At 41.2% G+C, this 25,499-nt stretch overlaps 2 protein-coding genes across 6 annotated transcripts in view; one reads left to right on the top strand and one right to left on the bottom strand.

Annotated features, from left to right (window-relative positions):
* The window catches only part of ZNF654 (zinc finger protein 654), a 38,024-nt gene extending 17,893 nt beyond the window's left edge, over positions 1-20,131 (bottom strand). Inside the window, exons 1-4 of one of the 5 annotated variants that reach the window (XM_062623987.1) lie at positions 19,972-20,131; positions 8,126-8,271; positions 3,536-3,617; positions 1,487-1,622 (exon numbers count right to left, since the gene is read on the bottom strand). In XM_062623987.1, the coding sequence (XP_062479971.1) occupies positions 1,487-1,622; positions 3,536-3,617; positions 8,126-8,271; positions 19,972-20,103 (496 nt within the window). In that variant the 5' untranslated portion in view covers positions 20,104-20,131. Of the gene's footprint in view, positions 1-1,486; positions 1,623-3,535; positions 3,618-8,125; positions 8,287-19,971 lie in introns of all 5 variants that reach the window. The other 4 variants (XM_062623989.1, XM_062623990.1, XM_062623991.1 and 1 more) reach the window with 4 other exon arrangements.
* A 204-nt stretch (positions 20,132-20,335) lies between these two features.
* Positions 20,336-24,681, top strand: CGGBP1 (CGG triplet repeat binding protein 1). Its single transcript, XM_062623986.1, has 2 exons — positions 20,336-20,393; positions 22,718-24,681. Exon 2 carries the CDS (start codon positions 22,746-22,748, stop codon positions 23,247-23,249), a length of 504 nt encoding a protein of 167 aa, XP_062479970.1. The 5' UTR covers positions 20,336-20,393; positions 22,718-22,745; the 3' UTR covers positions 23,250-24,681.
* Positions 24,682-25,499: the final 818 nt, after the last annotated feature.

Below are 25,499 nucleotides of genomic sequence, written 5' to 3'. Positions count from 1 at the left end.
ATCAAACTGACTTTTGCAAGTAGTGGTTGGTGAATCAGCTATAATACGCAGTTTTCCCCATTTAAAATACTGATCCCTAAGGGAACTATATGGCCAGGTTTCAAAATATACACCAAATACTGCTAGCCTAATAAGCAGCACAGAATGTTTGCTTCGTGTAAGACTTCAGAGGAATCAGATTTTAGAGGAAGTGAGACAAGAAAGGAAGAGCTTCCAAAAAGATACGATCTAAAATGTTTGTCATCACAGCTAAGATATGTCAAGGGGGTATGTGGGGATATTAGAAGATAAAAGGAGGAAAAATACCTCAGCAGAGGGGAAGGAGATGCGGCCTACAACAAAAGGAAACAAACTAATCATCTAGTGACAACAGGCAGCGTCATTCCTACTCTGCCAGGTTAAAACTAAGTAAAAGTCCTCAAACTGTTACCCGTCATACAGAGGCATCATGATGATCAAAGGAATCATTAAAGCAAAGGACTAAAACAATTTCTGCTGGAGAGATGGAGATTGAGACTTGATCTAACTTCAGATCGTAACTACCAAAAATTTTAGAGTGTCATATGATATAGAACAAGCCAAGGATAATCTTTGTTTTCATTTTGTTTCTGTAGGTATTTGACCAGAAGTTTATTAGATCTATAAATCACATGTAAACTAATTTGCTCAAGCAGCTGCTTCACGAGAGAGACAAAACAACAAAGACTACACACTTAATCATGTTCATGTTGCTAGCACAATACTCTTCTGGTTAAGAAGGCAGCTTGCTCAGTAGCTGTGACTTTATAGTCCTCTTCCTCACTCTACAGAATGAATGCACTGTCATAAACAGAGAAATGAATTAGCATTTTTTAATCACTATCAAATAGATAGTCCTCTGTGAACACTGCTACCAAATATGCTGCTTAAGATGTTAGTGAAGACTTCACTGTAGACTGGGTATTTTTCCCCTTGTGAACTTCCATTAACATTCCAGTAATTTTGTTTTCCACACGCTGCCTCTTTCCCTGACTCCCAACTCTAGGAATTACATATACGTAAAAACAAAGCAGCTATCAGGTATAGTCACAGGCATCGTTCTAAACACAACCAAGCCACAAACCCAGTTATTAACAATTTAAAACAAAGATTAAATGAGCCCAAGGACCACGAATACAGGAATAGACATCAGGTCCTCCCTTGATCACGCTATTTTAGTAGCCTAACTGAGGTCAAGTCACTCTCCATGCTCTTTCAGTTTAGCTATATTTGGTAAACTCATTTCCTAAGTAATTGCTCAGTAGCCTCCTCTACACTGTAAAAGTAGACTTAAATTGCTAGCAAAGAAATTAGTTTTCTTTCAAATAAAAAAAGGGACCTGTACATTTTACTACAGAAAAATAGTTATGTTCAATGCCAGCTGACAACACCTGACCCTAATATCATAAAAGCATAATTCAACCCATTTTGTGTACTCTAAAAAAAAGTAACATGGCATATGAAGTACCTAATTCCTGTGACACAGGCTTTGCTTTAAGAATTGCTTGTAATACAGGATCCTCCCATGGTCCACCATCTCGGATGATTCGAGTTACTAGTTCCAGGTTCATATTTCGGTATCTACTGAGAAGGTTCTGACATTCCTACATGTAAAAAGAAAAATCATTAGAAAGGAGAAAAAAAACAAACCCCCAAAAAAGTTGTTTAAAAATAAAGTTAGGTCATCCAAAAGATTCAAGAAAATCCAAGCATGTTTTAGTATTTCCTTAGTCAACAATTCAAGCCACACAACCTTTTCATTGACCAAGCCTACACAAAGCCCTAAAGCAATGATTTATATTCTCTAAAAGCAGTAATATAGAACTGTAGAAGCCAGAATGCAAGAGCCTTCCATTTGCATAACAGTGCAAAACTGCCTTTCCTTGAACTGGGAGGTATTACTGGCATAACGCTGTCAAAGTCTTCACCTCATGCTAGCCTGCACACATTTAGACATGCTGCCGCTGGATTTGCGATCCAGTGATGGTGTCTGAATTCTAAGAGGGAAAAACTGAATTAAGCCCTGTGAGTCACCAGCCCTCAAGCAACCACTTTTCTCCAAATCTCTACGTAATACAAATTATGCCTGCCTAAGATAATCCAGCATGTTTTAGCCATCACTGGTTTTCATGTACGCCAAGTTCTCCCCATCCCTCCACGCACCTTACATTTGGCTGGTAGAAGTGTCAACTTGAATGTTAATCAACTGTAGAATCTTAATCACAAAAGCTATCTAATTTTAAAACAAAAATAAAATGCAGCTGAAGAATGGCTCCTATGCACATACAATGAACTTCACATGGGCTTTTTTTACATAAATTCTTTTAGCTTCAACTCAGCTTTTCCTTTTGTATTCAGATGACTAGGTCTGGAGGTAAGGAATGGGTAAGTAACTGAACTGGTTTGATTACACAACTGATTCAGAAATTCTTATACAGAAAATTGTGTAAACATCTATATTAGTACATTCACTGCTTAAAAGTCAAGGCAATTGAGGGCTGTAAGACAAAAGCACAGAGGAGAAACCGTTACACATCACCCGTTTGGGTTATGTCTCTCCTGTTCATGAGAAAGTTTTTGAGAAGTGCTTACTGCAGGCCTGCCAAAATGTCCCATTACTCTTAGGCAAGAGACCCTACTCATTCCTGAGGCTGCTAAGCCAATTCCTTGACCCCATTCTTCCACCAGTTCTAATCCAGCACATAATGGCTCCTGGTTTGATAATTAAGGTAAGTAGTGCTGGCACGCGGTAACAAACAGGTATCAACATAAAAGTAACAAAGGGATAGCTATTTCTTAAACTGCAGATCTATGACCAGTATTAACAAATGGAAGAATCCTGTTGTTCATCTTTTCTTTCCCTACAACAAAACTTCCTGTCACGGTGGCACAAAGTGTTTGTGTTCCTATGCAGTGAACTGAACCTTCAGAATGGGTTCAGGTCAAAGAAAACATTCCCAAACAACTTATCTGGCAAAAACAAAGTGCAGTTCTTTAAATCCAGGTTCATTTACCTTATGTAGTTTTATATAGCCATACAAAACATTGCCCCAGTCCAGCCAAGAGAAAAGCAGTTTCAAACAATGCAAGTTTATGCTGACCTGAAGAGTTCATTAAATTTAACTGTTTAAAACCACAGAGGGAAACTTGAGGTTTCATGTCCCAAACCGGTGTGCAACACTGGATTGCATTAAGCTCTGATTAGTATAAACAAGCAAAGCTTCCCTCTTTTAGATGGGAAGCACGCAAAATCTGTCTTGAACAAGAACATTACAAAGAGAAGTACATTTTACTTTGTCCAAATAGATTCAAATAGCAATACTGACAATAAATATAAGAATAAAGGGCTTTCCCTTCAAATACCCTTCCCTCTTTTTTGGAGGGGTAAAAATGTAAGGAAACCAGCTACCTTCTTTCACCATAACGGCATGTTTCCTCCAGGTTATACATCCACAAAAGCTATCTTTACATGTAGTAAAACAGTATTAAAGGTTTACATGAAAGTAGGCAACACTACCTGGATTGAACCTAAAATATCTTTCAAAGGATCTTCATAGAACTCATCCTTTCCAAAGAACAGCAGCAATTCAAAAAAACTCCTAAAAAACAGAAGTAGTGACAAGTCAAACTAAAAATGTTCATTCAAGAAATGGAACTACTGTACGTCTATTACTTTTCACAGCACTAAAACCAAAAGTAAGACTTGAGTAAGTTCTAGACCCGAGACCATGCCAGAGTCACTCTAAAACACTTGGCTAATGCCCACACTCTCTAAATCAACTCATATTTCAGGAATTTTACATTGGTCTGATATTTTGTGCTGGGTTTTGGCAGTTAAAGACTTCCCCACATACACCTCAAACGTATTTTTCATCAGGCATCAAGTTGCAAATACAATACAACAGTTTAGATTTAAGCACAACTTAAAACCCCTTCTGCCACACCTTGCTCACAAACTCAGGACATTTAGACTCATGGTACCTGCCTGATCTTCTCCCTCAAGAGCTCTTATGTGCTCCATACTTCCAAAAGTGAACGTTCCTGAAAAGCCCAAGCAGTTGTCACATATGCAGCAATTTTGAGAAAGAAAGAGGACTACTGTAGAACGTCTTCAGGACACAGTTAATATGGAGTTACATTCAAGGAACAGTAACTTGATGTGAATGCTGATCCCCAAGAATTCGTATTTTCCATTGCGATAAGCACTTTCTACTAACGCATTCTCTTCCATTTCAGCCTGTCTTGACAAAATGCCCACTGAAGTCTCTCTGTGAAGATGCAGGTTTAAAGGTGCTATTTATTTAATATTTCCAAATAAAAGCCTTTTGCCATTAATTTTGTATTTCCAGAAACGGCTTTTGAAGATGACTTTCAAAGAGAGAGTTTTTGTGCAGATAAGAAATGGAACTACATTCATCTTCTGTATGGTATTCAAATGAATTGATAAAACTTCAGTGTTACCACCACCAGTTCTTAAGCAAGTAAGGTCTATGTGCAGCAACATGAATTCCTAAGTGTTGCCTCAAAACCAGTAGCAGATAAAGCAGAAGGCAGGACTGATCCTTTCGACAGCAGCCTAGATGCAAACCGACCTGTGGCCTTAATGTTTGAGCTTCTTAAAATATGTGTCTAGGTACTTAATTTAGGTATTGCTTTTAATAAAGTGACTGACATAAACAACCCTGATAGCAGAATCAGAGAGGTTGGTTGGTAAAAAACAGCTTTCCAAAGCTCAAATCAATTTAGTTCTTCACTTGCAGAAACATACTTCCAGGTAATACTCACAACTCAGTCAATTCAGTCAAGAACTAGATAGTTGGATCTCATGGATATGCAGATGGCTCCAGTGCCATCTATTAGAATCTTAGAATCTATTAAGATTCTAAGAAATTTAACTTTTATTGGGAAACGGTAACAACCAAGTGCTGCACTAAACCTGCAGTTGCTGGCTGAGAAAGTCATGAGCAGCAGGCAATAACTAAGCAGCTCTCAGAGGGGAAGGCAGTACTGAAAGAATACCAAAAGAAATACTATGCATCTAGGGCATTATAGAAACAGGACTGAACAGCAAAGGCTTTGGTCTCAGAACAGAAAACAGGCATAATTTTCTTTAAGATTTCTCTAGACATTTTTTTCCCCAATGAAGAGGGAGAATTACGAGGCAAAGGGGGAGAAGGTGGCAGATGACTCCCGAAAGAGATCCCAGCACTCTTCCAACCTCAAGTTTCTGAGTCAAGATCCTGCTGATGGCAATTTCGTTTCTGACTAAAGCATTTAATCTTCTGTTCCAACAGCTTTTAAAACAAAAGGCAGATTTTCATGAACAGCTGGACAAGGAATTCTTACAGAACAATTAAATTCACTGCAGTTGTCAGTGAATAAGTAAAACCTAAATATATTTGAAGATAAAAACCAGAGCATTCGTAAAGAACAAAATGTTTCATTTTTAATAAAGCTAATTCAGAAGAAGTTAAAGAGCAGACTGAAGGCCATTTTTCCTCTCGACAACATTCTCAGAATTACTGTGCATTAAACAATCTTAACATCCACATGAACAAAAGGAAGTTTTGTAGTGGAATAATGCAAATGTGCAATGAAATTAGGTTTCCTTTAAATTATGCTGCAGTAATTTTTCTCCTAACCTAAGCTATGCCTAAAACAGACCTAGAAAATTTAAGATACAAATCCATTATGCTCAATGACGGGATTTTTCTCCAGATTAGGTCCTTGACTCTCAACTCAAATATGGCCTGAAAAAAGCAACCAGTATCCAAATACGTACTTGGTTCTGAAAAACATCATCTCATTTCATGTTGATAAACAAAGTTTTGTAGCACACTTGACTCTCGGGAAAGGTCACACATGAGTCATGTCATGATCTGGAAAGCAGTCAGACTGGAACTTAAATAAGATAAAACTAGTTATAGCTAGTGATGCATGCATCCTTTTTGACTGATTAAAGAGAAGAGAACCTTGCAAAAGACAAATGATCTGGGAATTAACAGTGAACAAGTGTAAACTACCTGTCAATGTACCTGTTCCATGCTCTTATCAGCCTAATAAAGGAAGCTACCAAAATATTTCTATTTCCTTATGACCAGTCTCCGAGTTAAAATTACTACAGCCAATTCCAGCTTGGCCCAGCTATCTTAAAATAGTCTGCAGCACTGCACATTCATATTTGCATCCACCCATTCATAATAATGGTGCTTAGAGAGTTATCACATTGCTATTTTGATATTATGGGCATCAGAAGATTGCCCAAGAACATTTGCATGTTGGCACAATTATTAAAACCCCTGACATTAATAGTTCTTAACCAACATGCTGCCTCATTTGAGGTGAAGCAAGGCTACTAAGTAGTGGAAGTGCAACAGTCATTGCTGTTAATAGCTTATTGTTCTGGTTACCAAGGAAATTTTACTCAAGTACGACAAGGCAGTCAGGAAGATTTTTGCTGTCCAAGAACTAAGGCTGAACATACACCAATTTTTCCAGAAGTCATTTGAGTTAAGGATTCAAAGGTAACTGCAACTACTAAGCTCCAGGATTCCTTTATGGTATCGCATGCAAAAGTATGTCAGTGAACCAAAGTCAGAAGACAAAATAAGCTGGCATTCTAGAATGGAAGAAAACCTTAGTGAGTAAACCCAGCTCTACAAACCAGTATAGGAAAGGGTGACAGGAATTCAGTCACCAATTCATTTCTGCATTATCAGGATGTAACCACTCCACATGCAACAAATACTTGAATTTCTGCTATTTTCCCCTTCCAAGCATTGCTACTTAAAAGTATATAGAAGCACAGCTTGAACCTCATGAGGTTTCCTCTAAAAAAATAGCTGTGAAGAGAAAAGAGAGGTCACCATGTTTTGATGCAACTGCTAATCTTTTCCTGAGCTGGTTTTGTAACTGTGGTCTATGCTTCCATAAATAGTCTGACATCAAATAGTTTCATGCACACAAAACCACAAGTAAATCTCTTTGGTGAAGTCTCACCAACACTTAAAGATAGCATATACTCTGTAAGTGTACAAAATAAAGCCTTTACTCCTACATAATCAGTACTAATATCTCAGGAACAGTGGAAAGAATAAGCAACCCAGTCCTCCTGACCAAGTAAAGTAAGAAAGGAAGACTAGGAGAGCATTCACTTCTGATGACTCTATAAGGTGACAGCAAGACATTTCCACACGAAAGGCTGCACTTGATATAGAGCTGTATTTGAAGCCACCGCTCAACAAGAAAGCGGTTTAACCAGCTGGACAAATACATCTGATTTGCTCAAACCAAACTCAAAATACAAAGCTAGCTTTTAAGCTTTTGTCCCCATCTGCTGAGAGAAGATAAAGTACACTGCATCTCTGCTAAGTATATCTAACTTGCCTAAAGATTTCTTTTGCTTCCATTCAACGGTGAGGTTTTGAAACCTGAAAAATGGGTTTTTAGAGCAAGGAAAAGATGGGACGTTAACTGATGCACTCATCATTACCCTGACACTTTCAGCCTTCATGTGGGAAAGCCACCAATGCATTAAGAAAACTGAGATTATAGTAAGATTTTTGACCTAATATTCTGCAGTTTTTCAAGCTGAATATGACTTTTGGTCAGTTAGCTGCATAACAAGTCATTCCCATAGGGATTTTGATGACTCAGATATAAACATCCATTTTAAAATGGATTCATTTCTTAAACACTACAAGAAATTTACTTTAACAACTACTTAGCTTATTAAATCACTAGAGGTAGAACAGTAAAAACTTCAGATAAATTTATAGCTATGTACTGTCAAAAAGACTGATCTTCAAATACGCCAAAAGAAGATTCTCCCCAAAATAAGTCTGTACTGTGATCACTTATTTCTTTACATAGTTCATTTTGTCAGAAAACCTTTAGGACATAACTTGAATATTTAACAAGGACATCAACAAAGACTAAATTTTAGCGTTTGCATCCTCAGTTAGCAATTCTGGGTTCCGTGTCGCTATGTCACCTGTAAAACTGCTCTTAAACTCTCAGGTTCTCTGAGACTCTATTGCTATTATAAAAGTAACACAATCTATATTGTAAATGAAATAATACTAATTGAAAAAAATCATATACTTACAAAGCTAGGCTACTCAATACATATTGTACGTGCTCACATTCAGCTGGGAATGACACACAGGCAGATGTGAAACAACAGAGCGCCGTCTGAAGCACCTGAAGCTGAGGCAAAGGAACCTGCCATCTTCCAGCATAGTCTTCAACAACCTAATGACAAAAACACTGAAATATATATCATGATGTAAAACATTCTCTTTAGTTAGAAGTAAGTTGTTAATACTGTACCTGCTTTATCTCCCCTCCCTCCCCCTCAGAAGCAGGGTTTGTAACCAAAACCCTGACCATCTTGTGTTATCAAACTGAAAAAATAAATAGAAACTTTATGACCTACATTATAAAAGACATAGCGCAAAGGACCTACATTATTCTCTTCAGAGGGTGAGGCATGAAATACTTTCTTCTTACACGGTAGATAGTACACTCTTCATTTAAGCACAAGGGATAGCATACTGTGCATTTAAACACAGTAGATGGGAAACTCTGCATTTAAACACAAGGTTTTATTTTCCAAGAAGTTACAAATTAGAGAGTCCGTAACAATATCCAGACATTCCATTCTAAAACTTTCCAAGAGGGGAAAAACTAGCCTGTGCTCTTCTGGCCTAGACATCAGCAGAGAAAGGCACAAACATTCCAGTCACCCTTTATCTGTTTGAGTAAGTCAATTTGGTCTTTTTCATCCATACAATGGAACTAAGGATAGTCATGTCCTGATCTACAGTTACAAAACTGCATCACTGTTTACAGGGAAACGTAAAGGTGAAACATAGGTGTTTTAATGGAGAAAAATCCTCGCCCAGTCATCTAGTCCATCCTTTTTATATTAATAAATATAAATTCCTGGCACTGCCTATGCCCACACTGGGAGGCTCAGTAACCCAGCTCCACCTGGCATTTCGACATGTATCCCTACACTGAAATCCTCTGAAAGGCCCAGTCTATTTAAAGCACTCCATAGATAAAACATGCAGCACGGAGTTCAGCACAAAGCACAGCAATAAAACAGATGTCTGCAAAGGCACCCACCAATTCTGTGACGGACCAGTCCTTACATTCCAGTCCTCCAGCAAGTAGAATGCGTTTGGGTAATCTCCTTTAATCAACAGCTAAGACGTAACTCATGCAGCACTCTAAGCAGAGACTGAAAACCATATTTCTTCCACGCTCCTGGCACATAGTTTATCTGACTGCACTACTGTCAAGCCCCTTTTGCTCACTTACTCTTGCCTTATTCTTTCATCATAATGGCACAGCTTCAATATAAGCATAAGAGTGGACTAGCTGCACTTCAGGGCGGAAGGCACTGCTCTCCACCTGGATCTTTTACATCCCAAGAAAGCAAGAAGCAGATGAGGAAACACAGTGCCAACAGCTGTGTATAAAGAGAAAGGTAAAGCACTCCATAGCATATGGAAGAGGCAAATAACTGGCTTCAAGAAAGCTATTAAGTGCCAATCCCGGCCACTTATCTCAAGGGCTGTTTTGAGCTGTTAACACTCAGCTTTATCTTATTACTCTCCTTAGAGTTAACCTGCTTGCTTGGCTATTGGGATGAGCAGCAAGGTGATTTTTCATTAAAACATCTTCCATAATAACAGCCTTACTCTTGGGTAGTAATTGTCAGTTTGAAGGCCATCATATTACATGTTTGGCTTGTTTTGCTCCCGAAGTACCACTGCACACTTGTCTAAGATGAGTTTCAGTGCCCATTCCCATAAATCCTTTCTACAGTTCTTTACAGTGAGTACTTTATGCTACCATCATCACAAAATATTGTCTCACTGCCTGAAATCTCTTATGAGATTTAGTCCAGTAAAGCATGGACTAAGTCAAACATCAGATCTATCCCTCTTCAGGATTTCGTTTTGACTCAAGTCTGTGAATCCCACTTGTCTCATTTCCCAGGAAGTAAATGAAGAGCTTGTTAAGGCAGGTTAAGTGGCCTACATTTTTAATTCTGCATGCCTAATTTTGTTTATGGCTCTGCAACAGGAACAGGCCAGTGTCCCATTTCTGACAGCCACTCCAGAGCAAAGCAGCTACTGATAACAGGACCAGGAGCTTTGTCTCCTCACCAATAACAGCTGAGACTGATTTACAAGTAGATCTGGACTTTCCACCAAATGTTAATAATCCCTGTTTGAAAGTCTGTTAACTTAATACACCAAATATCCAGATGAACTGGAGGAAAACTGCAAGAACTGCAGATACTCTTTCCCTCGCTCATCTATTCCATGTTCTCTGAAACGCTTTTAGCAAGGTCCCTTGTGTAAGAAAACACAGAAGACATCAGAGAAACAAAGCAGACAGAACAAACATCCTTTAGTGGTTTTAGCCTCTAAGGGGTCAAAGGTACAAATAAAACATCAGTTTTCACCACGCTGTTTCACAGCACTTTCACCTGAGAGGCACAGTGTAGATATGCTCATAAGAGATTTCAAGCAGTGAGACAATATTTTGTCATGATGGCAGCATAAAGTACTCACTGTAAAGAACTGCAGAGAGGATTTATGGGAGTGGGCACTGAAACTCATCTTAGACAAGTGTGCAGTGGTACTCTGGGAACAAAACAAGCCAAACACGTAATATGATGGCCTTCAAACTGACAATTACTACCCAAGAGTAAGGCTATTATGGAAGATGTTTTAATGAAAAATCACCTTGCTGCTCATCCCAATAGCCAAGCAAGCAGGTTAACTCTAAGGAGAGTAATAAGATAAAGCAGACTGTTAACAGCTCAAAACCATAGCGCATCGCCACACATATAAAATTGCATGCTGGTTTGCTACCCACCGGTTTCTATCTCAAAAGAGAATGGAGAAGGCCTAAAAAAAGCTTTGAAGAAAGGCAAGAAATGCTTAGTGAAATAAATTTCACATAAGGATCAATCTAGGACACTTTAGATGGTAAAGAAATGACAAGTGCAGGGGGAGGTACCAAACAAGGCTGGCGATCAGGATCAAAATAAATGATAGGAGGTACTTCTTCACACTGCACAGTTAAGCTGTGGAGCTTCTTACTAAAGGGATGCTGTGGATGTTGAATGGCTACACAAGACGAAAAGATATCCAGCAGAAGCTACTCGCTACAACAAATACCTGAACTGTAAACAGTTAGACAGGGCAAAGTCACTGTATTTGCTTGTCTCACTCTTTGGTTAGGTTTATATGAACTTCTGGTAAGATTCTGGTCCTAATAATCCCCAAATATTGGATGCAAATAATCACCATTCAAAAGCAATACAACAAAGGCTCATGCTAATGATTAGTGTAGCATCTGAAAGGTGCAGTCCTACTGCACACAAGTTATAAAGAGCATTACAGTCCTACTAGTGGCCTCAGTACAGTGCTTCACTGAAACCCAAGCAAGCTAGGACACAAACTAACTGGCACAGGACAGCGTCCTCTCCCAGAGAAAAACCCGTCAGTCACCGCCTGCATCAGCTCTCTGATCTGGCCTGTCACAGATGTCACAGAGGCAGTACAGATATAAAGGCACCCCGACAACACCACTGTCTTAGGCAGTTAACCTGCAACTCAAATGCATCCACAAAAGCTTCGCAGCAACAGCCCCCCACACCTCCAACTGGTCAGGAAGAATATGAATACCATGCTTCTCTTCTGAGCATGGATACCTGAAACCATGCATTCATCAGTCCCAGGGAGAAAACAAAAAGACACCAAAAACCCCCAAACCAGAAGTCTAAAATTGGTCAATTCTCAGCACACTTGCAACAACCACCAGTAAAAGATGGGGGGCTGAGAAAAAGCCAAACTAACTATGAAAAATTACAAACCAAAAAAGGGGGAGGTTTGGGAAATAATGTACCTTTGTTTTACAATTTGATGTGTATTTCAATGTCTGTTTTTAAGTGATCTTACAGGATAGCTTTTTCTGTAATGGAAACTAAAACCTTTTCCTTTTATACCCAACATGGCACGCTTTGAAACACGGCTGTAAAACAACATAGGTAAAGGTTTATATCAAAAAGAATCCCCAAAACAAACAAACCCAAAACCCCCTTTACTGCTTCTGGCATTTTTCAAGGAAAACAAAAGTTGAAGGGACATATCTATATTCACCCTCAAGTTGTCAAGTATTATCAGAGTATTTCAGAAAATGAAATAGATAATGCTGCTTGAGTCCTTAGTGCTTTATTTAAACATTACATTTATCAGCATAGTTTTTAACAAGCACACTAATTTCAGTCTAATGAAGTCAGCCAAACAAGAAGCATATTGTCAAAACAAAGTGGCCTGTTCCTTGTCCAATACACAGGGCAGAAAACCATAGGGGAGGTGACATTCTTATGTGATGTTCTGCAACAATTCTCTTTGAGAATTCCATTAGCATGCAACTTCTTATATACTTAAAAGGCTCTCCATGCATCATCCCCACATCTGTCTTTACTTTTTAAATTACTAGCATTCATGAAGAGACAGACTTTGGGGCTGTTTGTCTTCTTTTTCTTATTCAGTACAGATACTGCAAGGGAGTCTGAAGCATCTTTCTGAGCCCTCTGCCTGCACTTCAACTCCATCTTTCCCCCATACCAATATGCTACTTCCCCTTCTTTAATACATTTGAGTAACTCATAGGAAAATCTGTGATTCAGATACATCCTATTAATGGCCTGTTAAAAATCAAGACCTGAATTATCAGTCTCCTATGTGACGTTTCTAAGAACACAGCTAAAGCATCTCACCCTGAAAATAACAAGGCAGTGATTAAAGACCTGAACTAATGCAAAAATAAATAAATAAAAAATCCTTTAAGATTATGTTTTGACTGATTAAATATACACATATAAAGTCATTTGACTATACTCCAAAAGCTTTAGAGAAATAGCATTGCTAATAACTAGATTTGCAAATACGCAAGACACAAGGAACCCAATGTTTTATGCAGCAGTAGGCCTGAAGTTGCTACAGCTTTTTCTATTCCTCTCCACAACAGAAAGAAACCAATTCCAGCGACTTTTAAGTTTTGCATGACTGGGATTTTAAATGAAGTTGCTCCCATAACTTTGTGAGATTTAGCAGCAAAAGAAGTCACCACAGGAGTCACAAAGAAGCCACAACAGTTCCGCGACTACTTTGTTTATAGCGTTCAGAAAAAGAAAACCAGTTGGCAAATACAGTGGTTGTAATTTCTTAGAATAAGCAAATACTGAGGAATCAAATAGAATGAACCAAAAAGGATTTAAAATGCCAAGCAAAAAACCTGGCATGCTTAAAAAGGTTTCCTGAAAATTAAAAACCATCACTAAAAGCAACACCTACCATGGCTGCCTGTTCAGCTGAAGTACCAGAGCAGCTCGAATACCGAAGTTCAGTTCTAGAAGAGAACTTCAGTAACAGTAAATTCAATCCAGCTGGAACTTTCAGAGGAATAATCACACCTTTTAGTACTGTCTTTTTAACCTGTTCAGTGGATGACAGGCATTTTGTTCTGTTTCCTTAAACAAGCTAACTATGCTCCTACAAAAAGGGTCCCACTACCCAAATAGAGTAGAAAAGACTTAATACATAAGATTTTAAGTATTACTTAACAGATACAAGTTTAAAATGGTTTTATATGGTGTAACTAAAACACAAACACACCAACAAAAAACCCACCCAATGTCTTTACTGCAATTCACATGCGAATATTACATAAGGAGTAACCCAACATAATCATACAATCACACTTCTAGCAAAAGAAAAAACATCACCCAGTAACAGCATGACACATCCTATGAGACAAGTCCCTGCCAAATCTCTACCCTTAAAGCTAAACGCTTCCCCCCACCCCTAACCACTAAATCTCATCTTCAGCCTGCTCGAGGCAAAAATATCTCAGATTGGGTTCCATATACCCATTACATTTAGCCACCCAAAGAGCCAGTTTCCACATGTATTTACAGTCCATCACTTGCACAATAGTGAAAACTATACTAAACCTAGAAAAGCAGTTTTGGTTACTTGTAGCACTGTAGTACATGAGCCTGTGTAAGATTTTGACTGAAAGATAAATATTTATATGGAAATTAAGTAATTTTCCTCCTCATCTTTTCACATTATACCCCTCACTGAGTCAAAGTCAACTAATATAAACAATTATTTAGGTTGTATATCTGTATATCCTGCGAACATACACATCAACTTGTATAACCAGGTCATCAGTAACAGTAAAGCACAACTTTAGATGCATTTCAAGTAAAAGGTACTATTACTTCTTTACTTCATCTGCACAACTGCTACCCCAAAGGACTTAACTTTTTGATTGTTTCATTACCTACTGCAATAACTGTGCCTTTTCTAACTTGAAAAAGCCCACACAGCAAGGCTACCGGCCAGTCTATGCTGCAGAAGCACTGACAGCATTCAAGGGACATCCTTTTTAGGTATAAAAACCTGCAACTTCTTTGTAAGTTACAATCTTGATATATTCTTCCAAGCAAAACTCAAAAGCTTATTTTCATACAAACGCTAACCTTTGAGCCAAGGCATTGAGAACTGGAGAAGTAGCAATACCAGGATATTTGAACACAAAACAGAAAAGTTCCAAAGTGGAAGGAGAACTACATCACAAAGATCAAGAAAACAGTACAATGTATTTGAACATATCTGCAATGTTTCCTTTTTAACAATACTAACTCCTTAATCCCACTTGTAAAACAGGGAAATCATGTAAAGCTAAAAGGACCCCCAGCGCATGAGCTGAGAAGCCACTATGAAAAGAGAAGCAGATATGCAAATGAGAAAGCACTTTATAATGTTAATGACAAGACAAGAGCACTGAAGACTGACTCCTTCAGCCTATTCATCTGCAAATGGAAGGTTGAAAATCAACTATTACTGTGAAACCTCCAGAGAAGCTGACTGAAAACAGCCAAGTGCAATGCGCATACAGTCTTGTATGATAGTGGCTTATCGGGTTTCCCATCAAGGGTCAAGGGAAAGTGCCACCATCATAAGCCAGGAAACCCATCTTCAAAGACAGGTAATCCTCAACAGAACTGAATGCTACGCTGGGCATTCATCCTGGGAGTAAATACAAGCTGGTGCTTGCCACTGCTATTAGGATTTCCTTTTAAACCTGAACTCCACTTGACTTTCAAGCAGCACAGTACTAAACTAACTAGCAAGCTGAATATGCTTGTTTTCACCAGCCAAGCACATTAAAAAAGACCCAGTAAATACAGAACACAGTAACAGGCTAAAAATAATCTCAATTCTTTCAAGTAGTCATGGTATTCTTTGATACGCAGGTAAATTTAGTTACTGCAATGTATGGCTTGCCCTTCCCTTTACAAGCTTTCATGCAACTAGCAATGTCACACATTACACAGAAATCAGCTTCAAAGAAATTGAAGAGATCACTTTCCACCACTAGTACTCATGTGAACAAGGTCTTTGTAGCCAAACTTTAAAATAAAACAGTGTACAGAGATCAAATACGGACCCCAAAGTCCAAAACATAGTGAAATAAAAGTCTGGCATAACCTAAAGGTTTGGGGGTGTTTGGTTTTGTTCTTTTTTAAGCAGCTTAATGACTATTGACTTAAAATTCGGAGTCAAAAGCAAGTACTTTCTATTTAAGCGCATCACAAAAAAGGTGAAAATGTATCAAACCCAAAAATCAGAAGAACAAACATTCAAAGACGTGTACATTTTTTTTGCCATCATCCCCACAAAGACAGACAGACAAGAAGTTGAGTCATACACCTCTGTATTTTTGTCTGTCTACTAAAATAAATCCAGGAAACACTATCTTCTCTAGCACGTTACTAAATTTTACTACTTGGCTTTCACGTTTATAAACCCAAGAATTATTTTTCTAGCGGTGACACAAGATACCACTGGTTCATGTAAGCAAAGTAAGTAAGCTTTACTTCAGGAAGTCAGGTCATACCTGAAGGCCAGAAGCTGATGCCACAGTGAGATCAGATCAAGTAGTGTTTGCCCCTCAGTATTAGCCTGTCTCTCTAGATCAGACTCACCTGGTGTGTATTTCAGTCAGTACCAAACAACACAAATTAACATCTAGTACAGTTATGCAGCCATGTGGACAACTACAGAAATGCTGGCAGTAACCTGTAATTTTTTGGTAGCACTTCATACTATGAGAAAAGATGCTGAAAAGAAAATGCCATTTCAAGCTAGTTGATAAAACTACACCCACTTTAAAGGCAAGAAAGTAAACTATATCCATTCTCCAGATCGCTCTTAAGGTCTGTTTTCAAAACGAGTAAATTGGGAAACTCATCCTTCTAATTATAAAAGTACTCCCTCCACGCTCGTATCAAACGGTAACCATCTAGGCTACTTTCTCTGCCCTCCATCACTTATATTTCACTCACACAGGAACATCTCAATGGCTCTGGTCCCTAAGAAAAATTGTGTAGAATATAAAATTCCACATTTAGCATTAGAAGCAACTCATGAAGCTTTTCCAAATGTTCAGACTCAGGGGGTTTCTGCTCAGTACCACCTTTCCAATTTCTTTAAACCTACAAAGCAGTTACAGACGCCTTGTTCTTTTGCTTGCCAAAGTTGGGAATGGTAGACTTGCTTCCCCCAACGCCTAAGCGGTTTCAATTCATAGCAAACTTCACAAATAAGACAAAATGCCACATCAGCAATTTTTAGAAAGTAACACAGAAACAGCTGGTAAGATGCATAAGCTGAGCGCTTATCTTCCCACTGCCTCTTTTCGTTCCCAACCACAGAAATCTTGATCTTTGTTTTCCCCATGTCATCAATCTCACATAACAATCTAAGCAAACATTTCATTCCACTTTGCCATGGAAGACCCAGACTGCAATGACTCCGCATGACCATGTACACCTTCAACACAAAACAGAAAACAAACTACACACCATTAGGTTGTGATTATACCTATACTTAAGGAAAATGCTCTGATAATCCGGTCATCTATTGTAACTGTTATTTAATCTACCCTCTGAAAGTGAAGTTCAGCGGGAATACTCCAGGCCTCAGGAGGACTAAATCTGGCTGCTTACAGCAATATTTTACCTTTCTAACATATTTCAAGGATGAACGACGTGCACACCAATGCACTTCAAGGTCTAAGCCACTTACCTAAAGATCACTGAAGAGGTCTTTGCTTCTACCTACAGAAAATGCTCTACAGACCCAAACAGCTTTACACCTCGCTTCATTTTTCCTACAGCTCTTACTGAGAGATGTGAATGTGCACACACTTCACACAGTGGCATAACTATAAGCAGTCTAAACAATATTCTTCTCAGCTGACACCAAGCTTTTTCACTACAACTGAAGCATAACCATGTATTTTAATAGGTTGTTATTCCGAAAATAAAAATGTTTCTTTTGGGTAGTTCAAATTCATGTCACAAAGCCACTATTTCTACAACTGCTGTTCAACTTCCAATGCAAAACCAGGAACACAGGAGGCAAACTAGGATGTTTAGAAGTGCCAAATAACCATTAAGACAAGCAAAACTGTTATCAGTGTGGAGCAGAATGAGGTGGAGAGCCCTGATCTGCACAACAGCCAAATATGACCTTCAGAAGACCTGGAGAGAAAAGTACAAAGCAACAGGTTCTGACAAAAACTAGAGTCAAAGATAAAAACTGCACTAAAAAAAGACATATCTGGGGGAGAGGGAAGCAGCTAAAGCTAATACAGCGACAGAGCATTTGACAGTGAGAAGTTTATTTACAACAAATGTTACGAGAAACAGCTGACCTAAACTTCATGATACTTTCCTGAAGAAATACAAATATACTCCAAAACTTATAGGCTGAAGGCCTGTGAGTCTTCTGTATGTACAGGTATATGTAGGCCAGTATAATTACACCACTATCAATCTCACGAGGGTAAATGGCAGCTAATCCGGAGCATTCACAACTTCATTTGTTGTCAAAGCACAAACTCATGATGGCTTGGCTTCGTGAATGAAGATTTGGGAAGGGCTTTACCATACCAGTACATCACACCAGTTAAGATCTTGTGCTTATCTGATTAAATCAGAAGGAGAAACCATTACTAAAAAGCAAGCTTAAACAAAACATGGAAGATTATGTTTTGAGTGAGCACGTGACAGCCGATGATACCCGGCCAAATTTAAACAAACCAACAAAAAAAGTCCCTGGAGACCATGTGTAAATACATTAACTCACTCTCATCAGGACTGTTTAAACTATGCATTGTTAGAAAGAATATTTAAGAGAAAAGAAACAACCTCTCATACACTCAGAACACTGGCTGCCCATGCGGAGAGTTCATAAACTCAAAGCAAAACAAAGTAGGGGAGAGGGCTTGGCAATCTTGCTATACAAAAGAAACTGCAGAAGTCAAGGTCAAGTGATTTAGATACTTTACCAGTAATAACCGTGATACAACTATTCTATAGGGAAATTCCTTCCCTGGTCTTGTCCTCTTCTGTTCTCTACTAATTCCTAACTTTGCCTGGGAAACGGGATTGGCATCAGTATATGAAGTTACTGCCCTGCCCGCACTTCCTCCGTAACACAATGAATCCAAGACACAGTAAGTGTAGCTAGAAGAATCTAGGATAAAACTCTGCGTTCAGCAAAAGCAACCATCTTTCCAACCTGCCAACTTAATCAAATAGGCTTGTGATTTCTTATAATTGTACTTGACGCCATACTTGCAAAAACATTCGCTTCGCCTTCTACTGGCTTCACAATTCCTTTTCACACATACTAAGTTTAGAGAAATCGACGAACAGGAGGAAATATAAAAAGGCAGATAAAACAAAAAAGCAGCCCACAGACTTCTTGTGCAGTATGTTACCCGAGATGATTTTAAATGTACGTTACAGTAAATAATGTTCACAGCAGATGTTTCATTAAACGTTAAAACAGGAAGAACAAAGTAAGACTACAGAAACACATTTATTTAAACAGAAAAACACAATCGCAGTGGTGAAGTAAACAGAAAAGGAGTTGATAAAATTAAATAATCCCATACATGAAACCTCTGGACCTTGTTTCAGGAAACAGCAAGCAGCATGGCTGAAATATACCCAGCATAACTAATGTTTCATCAACACCTGCTGATGAAAGCAACTAGGAAAAGCAACCTGTTGTCACTTCATTACTTTGCAGGGCACACGTAAAAAGGCTGCAAAGAACACAGTAATTCCGGGCCCGCAGAAACAAACGCTGCATTCCAAAGAAAGAGAAAACCCCAAACGCATACCCTGGTGTGATCTGGCCACCACCACGGGAAATGTCTCCGAGGCCCTCCCTGCCTTCATCTCTCCGCTACCCAACTCCCCAGCCCAGGCAATGCCACCCGGAATTGTTTTGCCCTCAGCACCGCCACGACCCCACGTGTTCCTCTCCGCCGGGCCCGGCAGCGGTAGAGCCCCGCCACCCGCGGCCGCCCCCGGCTCTTCCTCCCCGCTCCCGCCCCCCTACCGGGAGCCTCCCCTGCTTTCCCTCCACCCCGCAACGTCCCTGCCAGCCCCATTCCCAGTCCCGGCTCCGCGCCCGTCGCAGCCTCCACCCTCCCCCGAGACAGAAGCACTCAGCGCCCCACGGACGAACCGGCGTCGCCTGCGTTGCCCTTCTCCGCCTTAAGACCCAAATGGAGCGGGCTAAACAGAGCCGGGCCGGGCCGCATCCCCCTCAACCCTGCCCAGGGACTGACCCAGGCAGGGAGCAGCTCGACGCCGGCCCCGCGGAGGGCTGAGGGGCAGAAGCGCCGGTCCCGCACCGCGTTCCGCCTCCATTACTCCCGGGACCCCGAAGGGAACGGGGGACCCCGAGCTCCGCCGCGCCCCACCCCCGCCCGCCGGGGGGGGGGGGAGGGCCGAGGAGCGGGTCGGGGGGGCGGGACGGCGCTCACCTGGCAGAAGCGGCGGCAGTAATACTGGCTGTTGATCAGGGCGGGCAGGCCGGGCGTGGGGCCCGGCGCCACCAGCGCCTCCAGCTCCTCACTGAGCCGCTCCGACTCCTGATCGCTCTCGTCTTCCGCCATGCTGCTCCGGCCGCCCTGCGCGTACCGACCTCCCACTTCTAATTGGTCAGAAGCGCAGTCCATCTCCGGCACCCTGGCCGGAGGGAGCCAATCACCGAGGGGTTTCTCTCCCACGGCCGCTCCGTGGGGCCGGGCGGCGGTTGCCAGGCGGGTTGCTAGGTCCCGCCTACCGCGGCCGCCAGGGTGGGTCGGTCCGGCGGCTCGGCGGAGGGGTGCGTCCGGGCCTCGGAGCGGGGCCCAGCGGAGGAGCGGCGGCGGCGGCGGCGGCGGGGCGTGCGGAGGCCGAGCGGGTAACGGCGCCCGGCAGGGGGCGGGCGGGGGCCACCCGGGGCCGCTCTCCGCCGCCTGTGGGGTCCGGGCCCGGGCGGCGGCCGCCGGCGCCTGCGGAGACGGCTCCCGGCTGTGCCATGGAAACACCGGCCGTGCGGGTGGAGCTTGGCCGCACCTGTCTGCGGCCGCCGCGGATGGGGAGGGCGAGGCCTGGGGTGCGGCGCTGCCGCCGCCGGGCCGGGCCCGCAGCCCCCTTGGGACATAGGAGGGAATGAGGCGGTTGGCGGAGCTCGGACTCCGCTGCTCCTCCGAGGCCCTCCCGGGTTAAACCGGCACCGTGTCTCCTGTGGCCAAACCCCAGCATTCCCTGGGGAATACACCGAGTTCTGTCCGTCCCAGGGTGCTTCCGCGGCAGGGAAACAGCGAAACGCGGTTAAGCGGTTGGGAGTGCGGAGCTGTTTTCCTCCTCACCTAAAACAACCCCTTTGGGCCCGCCGCGGCTCCGTCTCCGGTGGGGCTTTTTACCCAGGGCGCGCTCATCCGCACCCTCGGGCTCCCACTGCTTCGGTGTTACCGTCCGTTACAGAGGGCAGGTCGGGTGTCTGCCCTGGTGTGCTTGCACGCCTGCCCTGCGCTTGGGAAGCCAGGAGCAGTTCAGGCATTAGTAGGCATCAAAGGATCCACGCCAAAACTCGAGGCGAAAACCACCCCCCTCAAAATCCTTTGTTTTGCCGGTTGTGCCGCTCGCAGGATCCTTACGGATTTCGATGCAGCATTAAGCACAACCACCTAGCTTAGAGGGGGGATTCGTTTTGGCGTTTCAGAGGCCTCAAGCAACAAGTGTATGTGAGGTTAAGGGCTGTTTTCTGCTTGATTGCAGGAAGCAGTGAAACTCGTGGGGATAGATTGTATAAAGCAACAAAAAGAACAAAGTTCCGTCGATGCTGAAAGAAAGATCAGTTGTCTTAGTTTGTAGCGTTGTGAAGTAACAGTCAGAACTTGCAGTTCTGGAAAGTAGCTGCTAGTACGAAATATAGGCTAAGAAAGTAGCTAATAGCAAAATCTTAGACTCCTTTTAATTGCTATCTTTTAGTTTAGCAATGGTTGAAGGAGAAAAAAAAAAAAAAAAGACAATTTTGAAGACTGAGTTTTCTGGGCCTTTATTTCCAGGGCAAGCCAAAGGCATTCTGAACAGGAAAATTTGATTTAGAGGTGGACAGGCTCAACTTAGAGTTAGTTTGGAAGTTCTGGCCTTTTAAAGTCGGACAACCTATTATATTTCCTCAAAATATTTCCCAGAATAGATCTTTTTAAGAAATGCCTGTTTCCCTTTTTTCTGTTAAGGAAGTGGGGTAGTTAATGTAATGACCAATGCAGGGTAGTTAAGGAAGCGGGTAGTTAATGTAATGACCAGCTCAGGAAACTTCAGACCTGAACATGGCTGTTTCTTGATTTCAGCTTTACTTTGAAAATGACTTAAATTGTCTTGGCTGAGATTTACACCAACTACTCTATTTCTCCCCAGCAAAGACAGATGTAAGTCCTGTTTGATTTTAGTACACTTGCCTAAGTTACTGCCTGCTTTGGTAACAGTGTAATTTAGAGTGATGTTAAAAAGTGTCCAGCTCTCTTAGTTATCAGTTACCTTCCTCAGAGAAGTTGTCATCTTTGAAAATATAGGTTCTTATTTTGCACTGAAAAATATTTTGCCATTTTCTATTCACGTCAGGCTCTTTCAGCAGTCTCTAGTTGCTGTGACAAAATGATTTGCTTTTGACTTGGAGTTCAGGTTCAGTCCAATAGCTGTGGTATGAGCTGGGGCAGAAGTGAGGGGTGTTCCCAAATGAGCACTGAAAAAGATCAAGTTTGGGGTTTTGGGTTGGGTTCTTTTTTTTTACTGGCTTTTGAGACAGTAATGGTCTTCTTGCCAGATATTTCAACAACTAAGTTTTTGCTACACATTTTCAGGAAGTAAACAGCAAAATACTCACTCAACATAAGAAACTGTCAAATATATTGAAGATACCAAGAAAGTACCCTTTACCATAAAAAGTAAGGGATAAAAACAGCCTGCAAGAAAAAAGCCTTTCTATTTGACTTTCAGTGATAAACAGATGAAGTTTTGAGAGTCCTGCTGAGCTTTGTAGTCACAGAAACTCACCCATGAGGAAGCTCAGTCTCGTATATTCTTTGGACTTCAAGACGAAGAACATTTCAATAGTCATTTCGTATATGTATCTTACATGTAATTATATTGTAGCTGGCAATAAGTATTGAATAGACTGCATCCAGAACTATTTGGTTGAAATCATTAGCACATTTTAACAGCAATATTGTTTCCCAGCTTTCAGGTAGAGTGCATTGAAGGCACAATGGAACGGTTTGGAGTCAAGTCTGCTCCGTCACGTAACCGCTCGAAGACCGCTTTGTATGTAACTCCTCAGGATCGCGTAACTGAGTTTGGCAGCGAGCTGCACGAAGATGGAGGAAAGCTCTTCTGTACTTCCTGCAATGTGGTTCTGAATCACGTTCGCAAGTCTGCCATCAATGACCACCTCAAGTCTAAAACGCACACAAAGAGGAAGGCAGAGTTTGAAGAACAGAACGTCAGGAAGAAGCAAAGGACTCTGACTGCCTCCCTTCAGTGCAACAGCACTGCCCAGACAGAGAAAACCAGCGTCATCCAGGACTTTGTGAAAATGTGCCTGGAAGCTAATATTCCACTTGAGAAGGCTGACCATCCATCTGTGCGAGCCTTCCTGTCCCGCTATGTCAAGAATGGCAGTTCGATACCTAAGTCAGACCAACTAAGGAAAGCATACCTGCCTGATGGGTATGACAATGAGAACCAGCTCATCAATACTGAAGACCGTTGAGAAGGAAACTGTTTTCATCATTGTTGTGAAGTTTTACATATTGATGGTGTGCTTTATTTTTATATTCATGCATATAAACAGTGTTACATATTGGTTTTACAAGCTATTTTGTATTAATGTAGAAATGACAATCTATTTGTGAACTTGGTGGTATGCCACAGACTGTTGCTAACCCTGCTGTAGACTTCTGAGCTACATTGGTGTAGAACTCACGCTGAATGTAGGGAGCATAACCTGGCAGACACCTTATCCACGTTCAGTCCAGCTGTACCTGACGCTAAGAAAAAAGCACTTGGATGGAGGACCTCAGTTACCTAAACCGTGCATCTAAATATACAAGGAATATGACACGATGGAGATTGTTAATCATGTCAGTGGATTGCTTTTTCCAGTATCCTGTCCATGAATGATCGAGAGGAAGTGCTGCACATTTGAAATGCAAGAAGCTGTAGAATGGTTAGTTAAAACAACTGCTGTGTTGGAGGAGGATTATTGCAAATTCCTATTCAAGTTCGGTTTATGTTCTAAAATGGGAAACATTTTTCTTCTAGAATACTCTTCTATCCTACTTGGTGCAATTGTGGATGTCTGGCTCCAATAGCTGGTCTCTTGTACTGACTGCTGACCTCCACTGTTATGAATTTCGGAGTTCTGCATGTTTACCAGTCCCCCTTTTCTAAAATCACAGTTTCATTGCTCTGTTTAACATGTCCCCTTCAATTTCAGTGCCAGTCGTTGAAAGTCAAATTGACAACCCAGTAACTGAGTGTGGCTTGCAGTGCAGTTGCTGACAAGTGAAATTTACACTGGGTGAAAATCTTAGTAGACAGGATTAATGCCTTTTTTTACTAGCAGGACAGAGGATACTAGATCTAAATTGGAGATGGTGGAAGCACTAAACAGTGGAGTTGAGAAAGCTTTTTTTACTGTGCATATAAGAAGAGGCTCCTTCAGCTTTCCCTGAAGGTCTTCTCCATCTCTGGCCTTGTTTTCAGCCTTTTAGGCAAAGGAGGTAAAGCAATTAAGATAGTTTTCAAAATGGTTACTGGAAAGGCTATTCAGTACCTGTAAAGGCAAACAGAAAAGAATGTATGCTTTGCAGCTCTACTGGAATTACAGGCCTGGGCTGTGTTTCTTACTCTGTGCAAAGGCCATATCTATAAAGGGCAACAAAGGCTAGCAAGGACTAGCAAAAAGTAAAATGGGCAATTGAAGAATTTCAATATGTTACCCTCTCTGAAATCTAGTAAACTATTATGGAGCTATTCCAAATTATGCCAAATAATCCACTCAGCGTAAGTGCTCTATAAAGTTTTTGAATGGAATGAGGGAGCTTTGTGCAAAGTGCTGGAGTTAGAGCACCTTCTGTCTGCTTTAGTTTTTCTTGAGGTGCTCCAGGTTTCGGGGAGGCACCAGGCATCTAGTAACGCAGAACTCCTCAGTGGATACAGTGGTGTGACTATGCCGTAACTCCCTCAGGTAGAGCCAGTTGTTCTTTTCAGCTTCCTTTCCCCAGCAGAGTTTCACAGTATTTGTTTCTCAGCATTTACTTTATTCCAGATATTTACAGCAATACTAAGTAATTGCTAAAAAGAGACAAAATAAGCTGCTTATTTTGTTTCTCTAGCTATTTCTAGAGCAGTCTCTTCCGCTGGATTGAGAGAGACTTACATACTAAGTACCAACTAGTTTTTGTGCAATTATCTTCTACAGAAATGCACTTGTGTCACATTATTATCATGTCTTGTAGCCTTCTGCTATTAGACGTGTTTGATTAAATGGACAAAACTAAAAGGCAGGAGGCTGCTTACCCACATATTCTGGTGCATGGGTGCTAAGTACACTGCCACACCTTTGGTCCCTGTTGATGATAGCAGGACTCCATGTAGGTATAACAGTCCTATCGCTTATAGCGGTTGCTGTTTCGGAACTACAGACAGAAATAACGGTAATCATTTTTTTCCACTCTAAACCTAGATACCAAAATATGCCTTGCAAAATACTATTTGCTCCTGCACAAGCTTGGGTTTAGCTTAACATCATGAACTGCCTTGAGCTACAACTGTTTTATAGATCTTCTTAAGCCAAGTTAAGGGTACACTGCCAATAGCTTTTTCTGCCCTGACAATAATTGGAAGTGTTGTTTTACAGCTGCTGTTTCATTACAGTGAAACAACAGCCTTGCTTTATTTTTTTTTCTTACCTTATGAATGCTATCTTAGAATTGAAGCAAACAGAAAACAACGAAGT

The sequence above is a fragment of the Pezoporus occidentalis genome, unplaced genomic scaffold, assembly GCF_034315485.1.
Source record: "Pezoporus occidentalis ecotype Australia unplaced genomic scaffold, CSIRO_AGI_Poc_V1 ctg26, whole genome shotgun sequence".
NCBI lineage: Eukaryota > Metazoa > Chordata > Aves > Psittaciformes > Psittacidae > Pezoporus > Pezoporus occidentalis.
Note: the sequence above shows the minus strand (reverse complement) of the source record. Positions and strands in the feature narration are given on the sequence as shown.

Coding starts and splice junctions, on each gene's coding strand:
- CGGBP1 (XM_062623986.1), top strand. CDS start 22,746: ATGGAACGGTTTGGAGTCAAGTCTGCTCCGTCACGTAACCGCTCGAAG.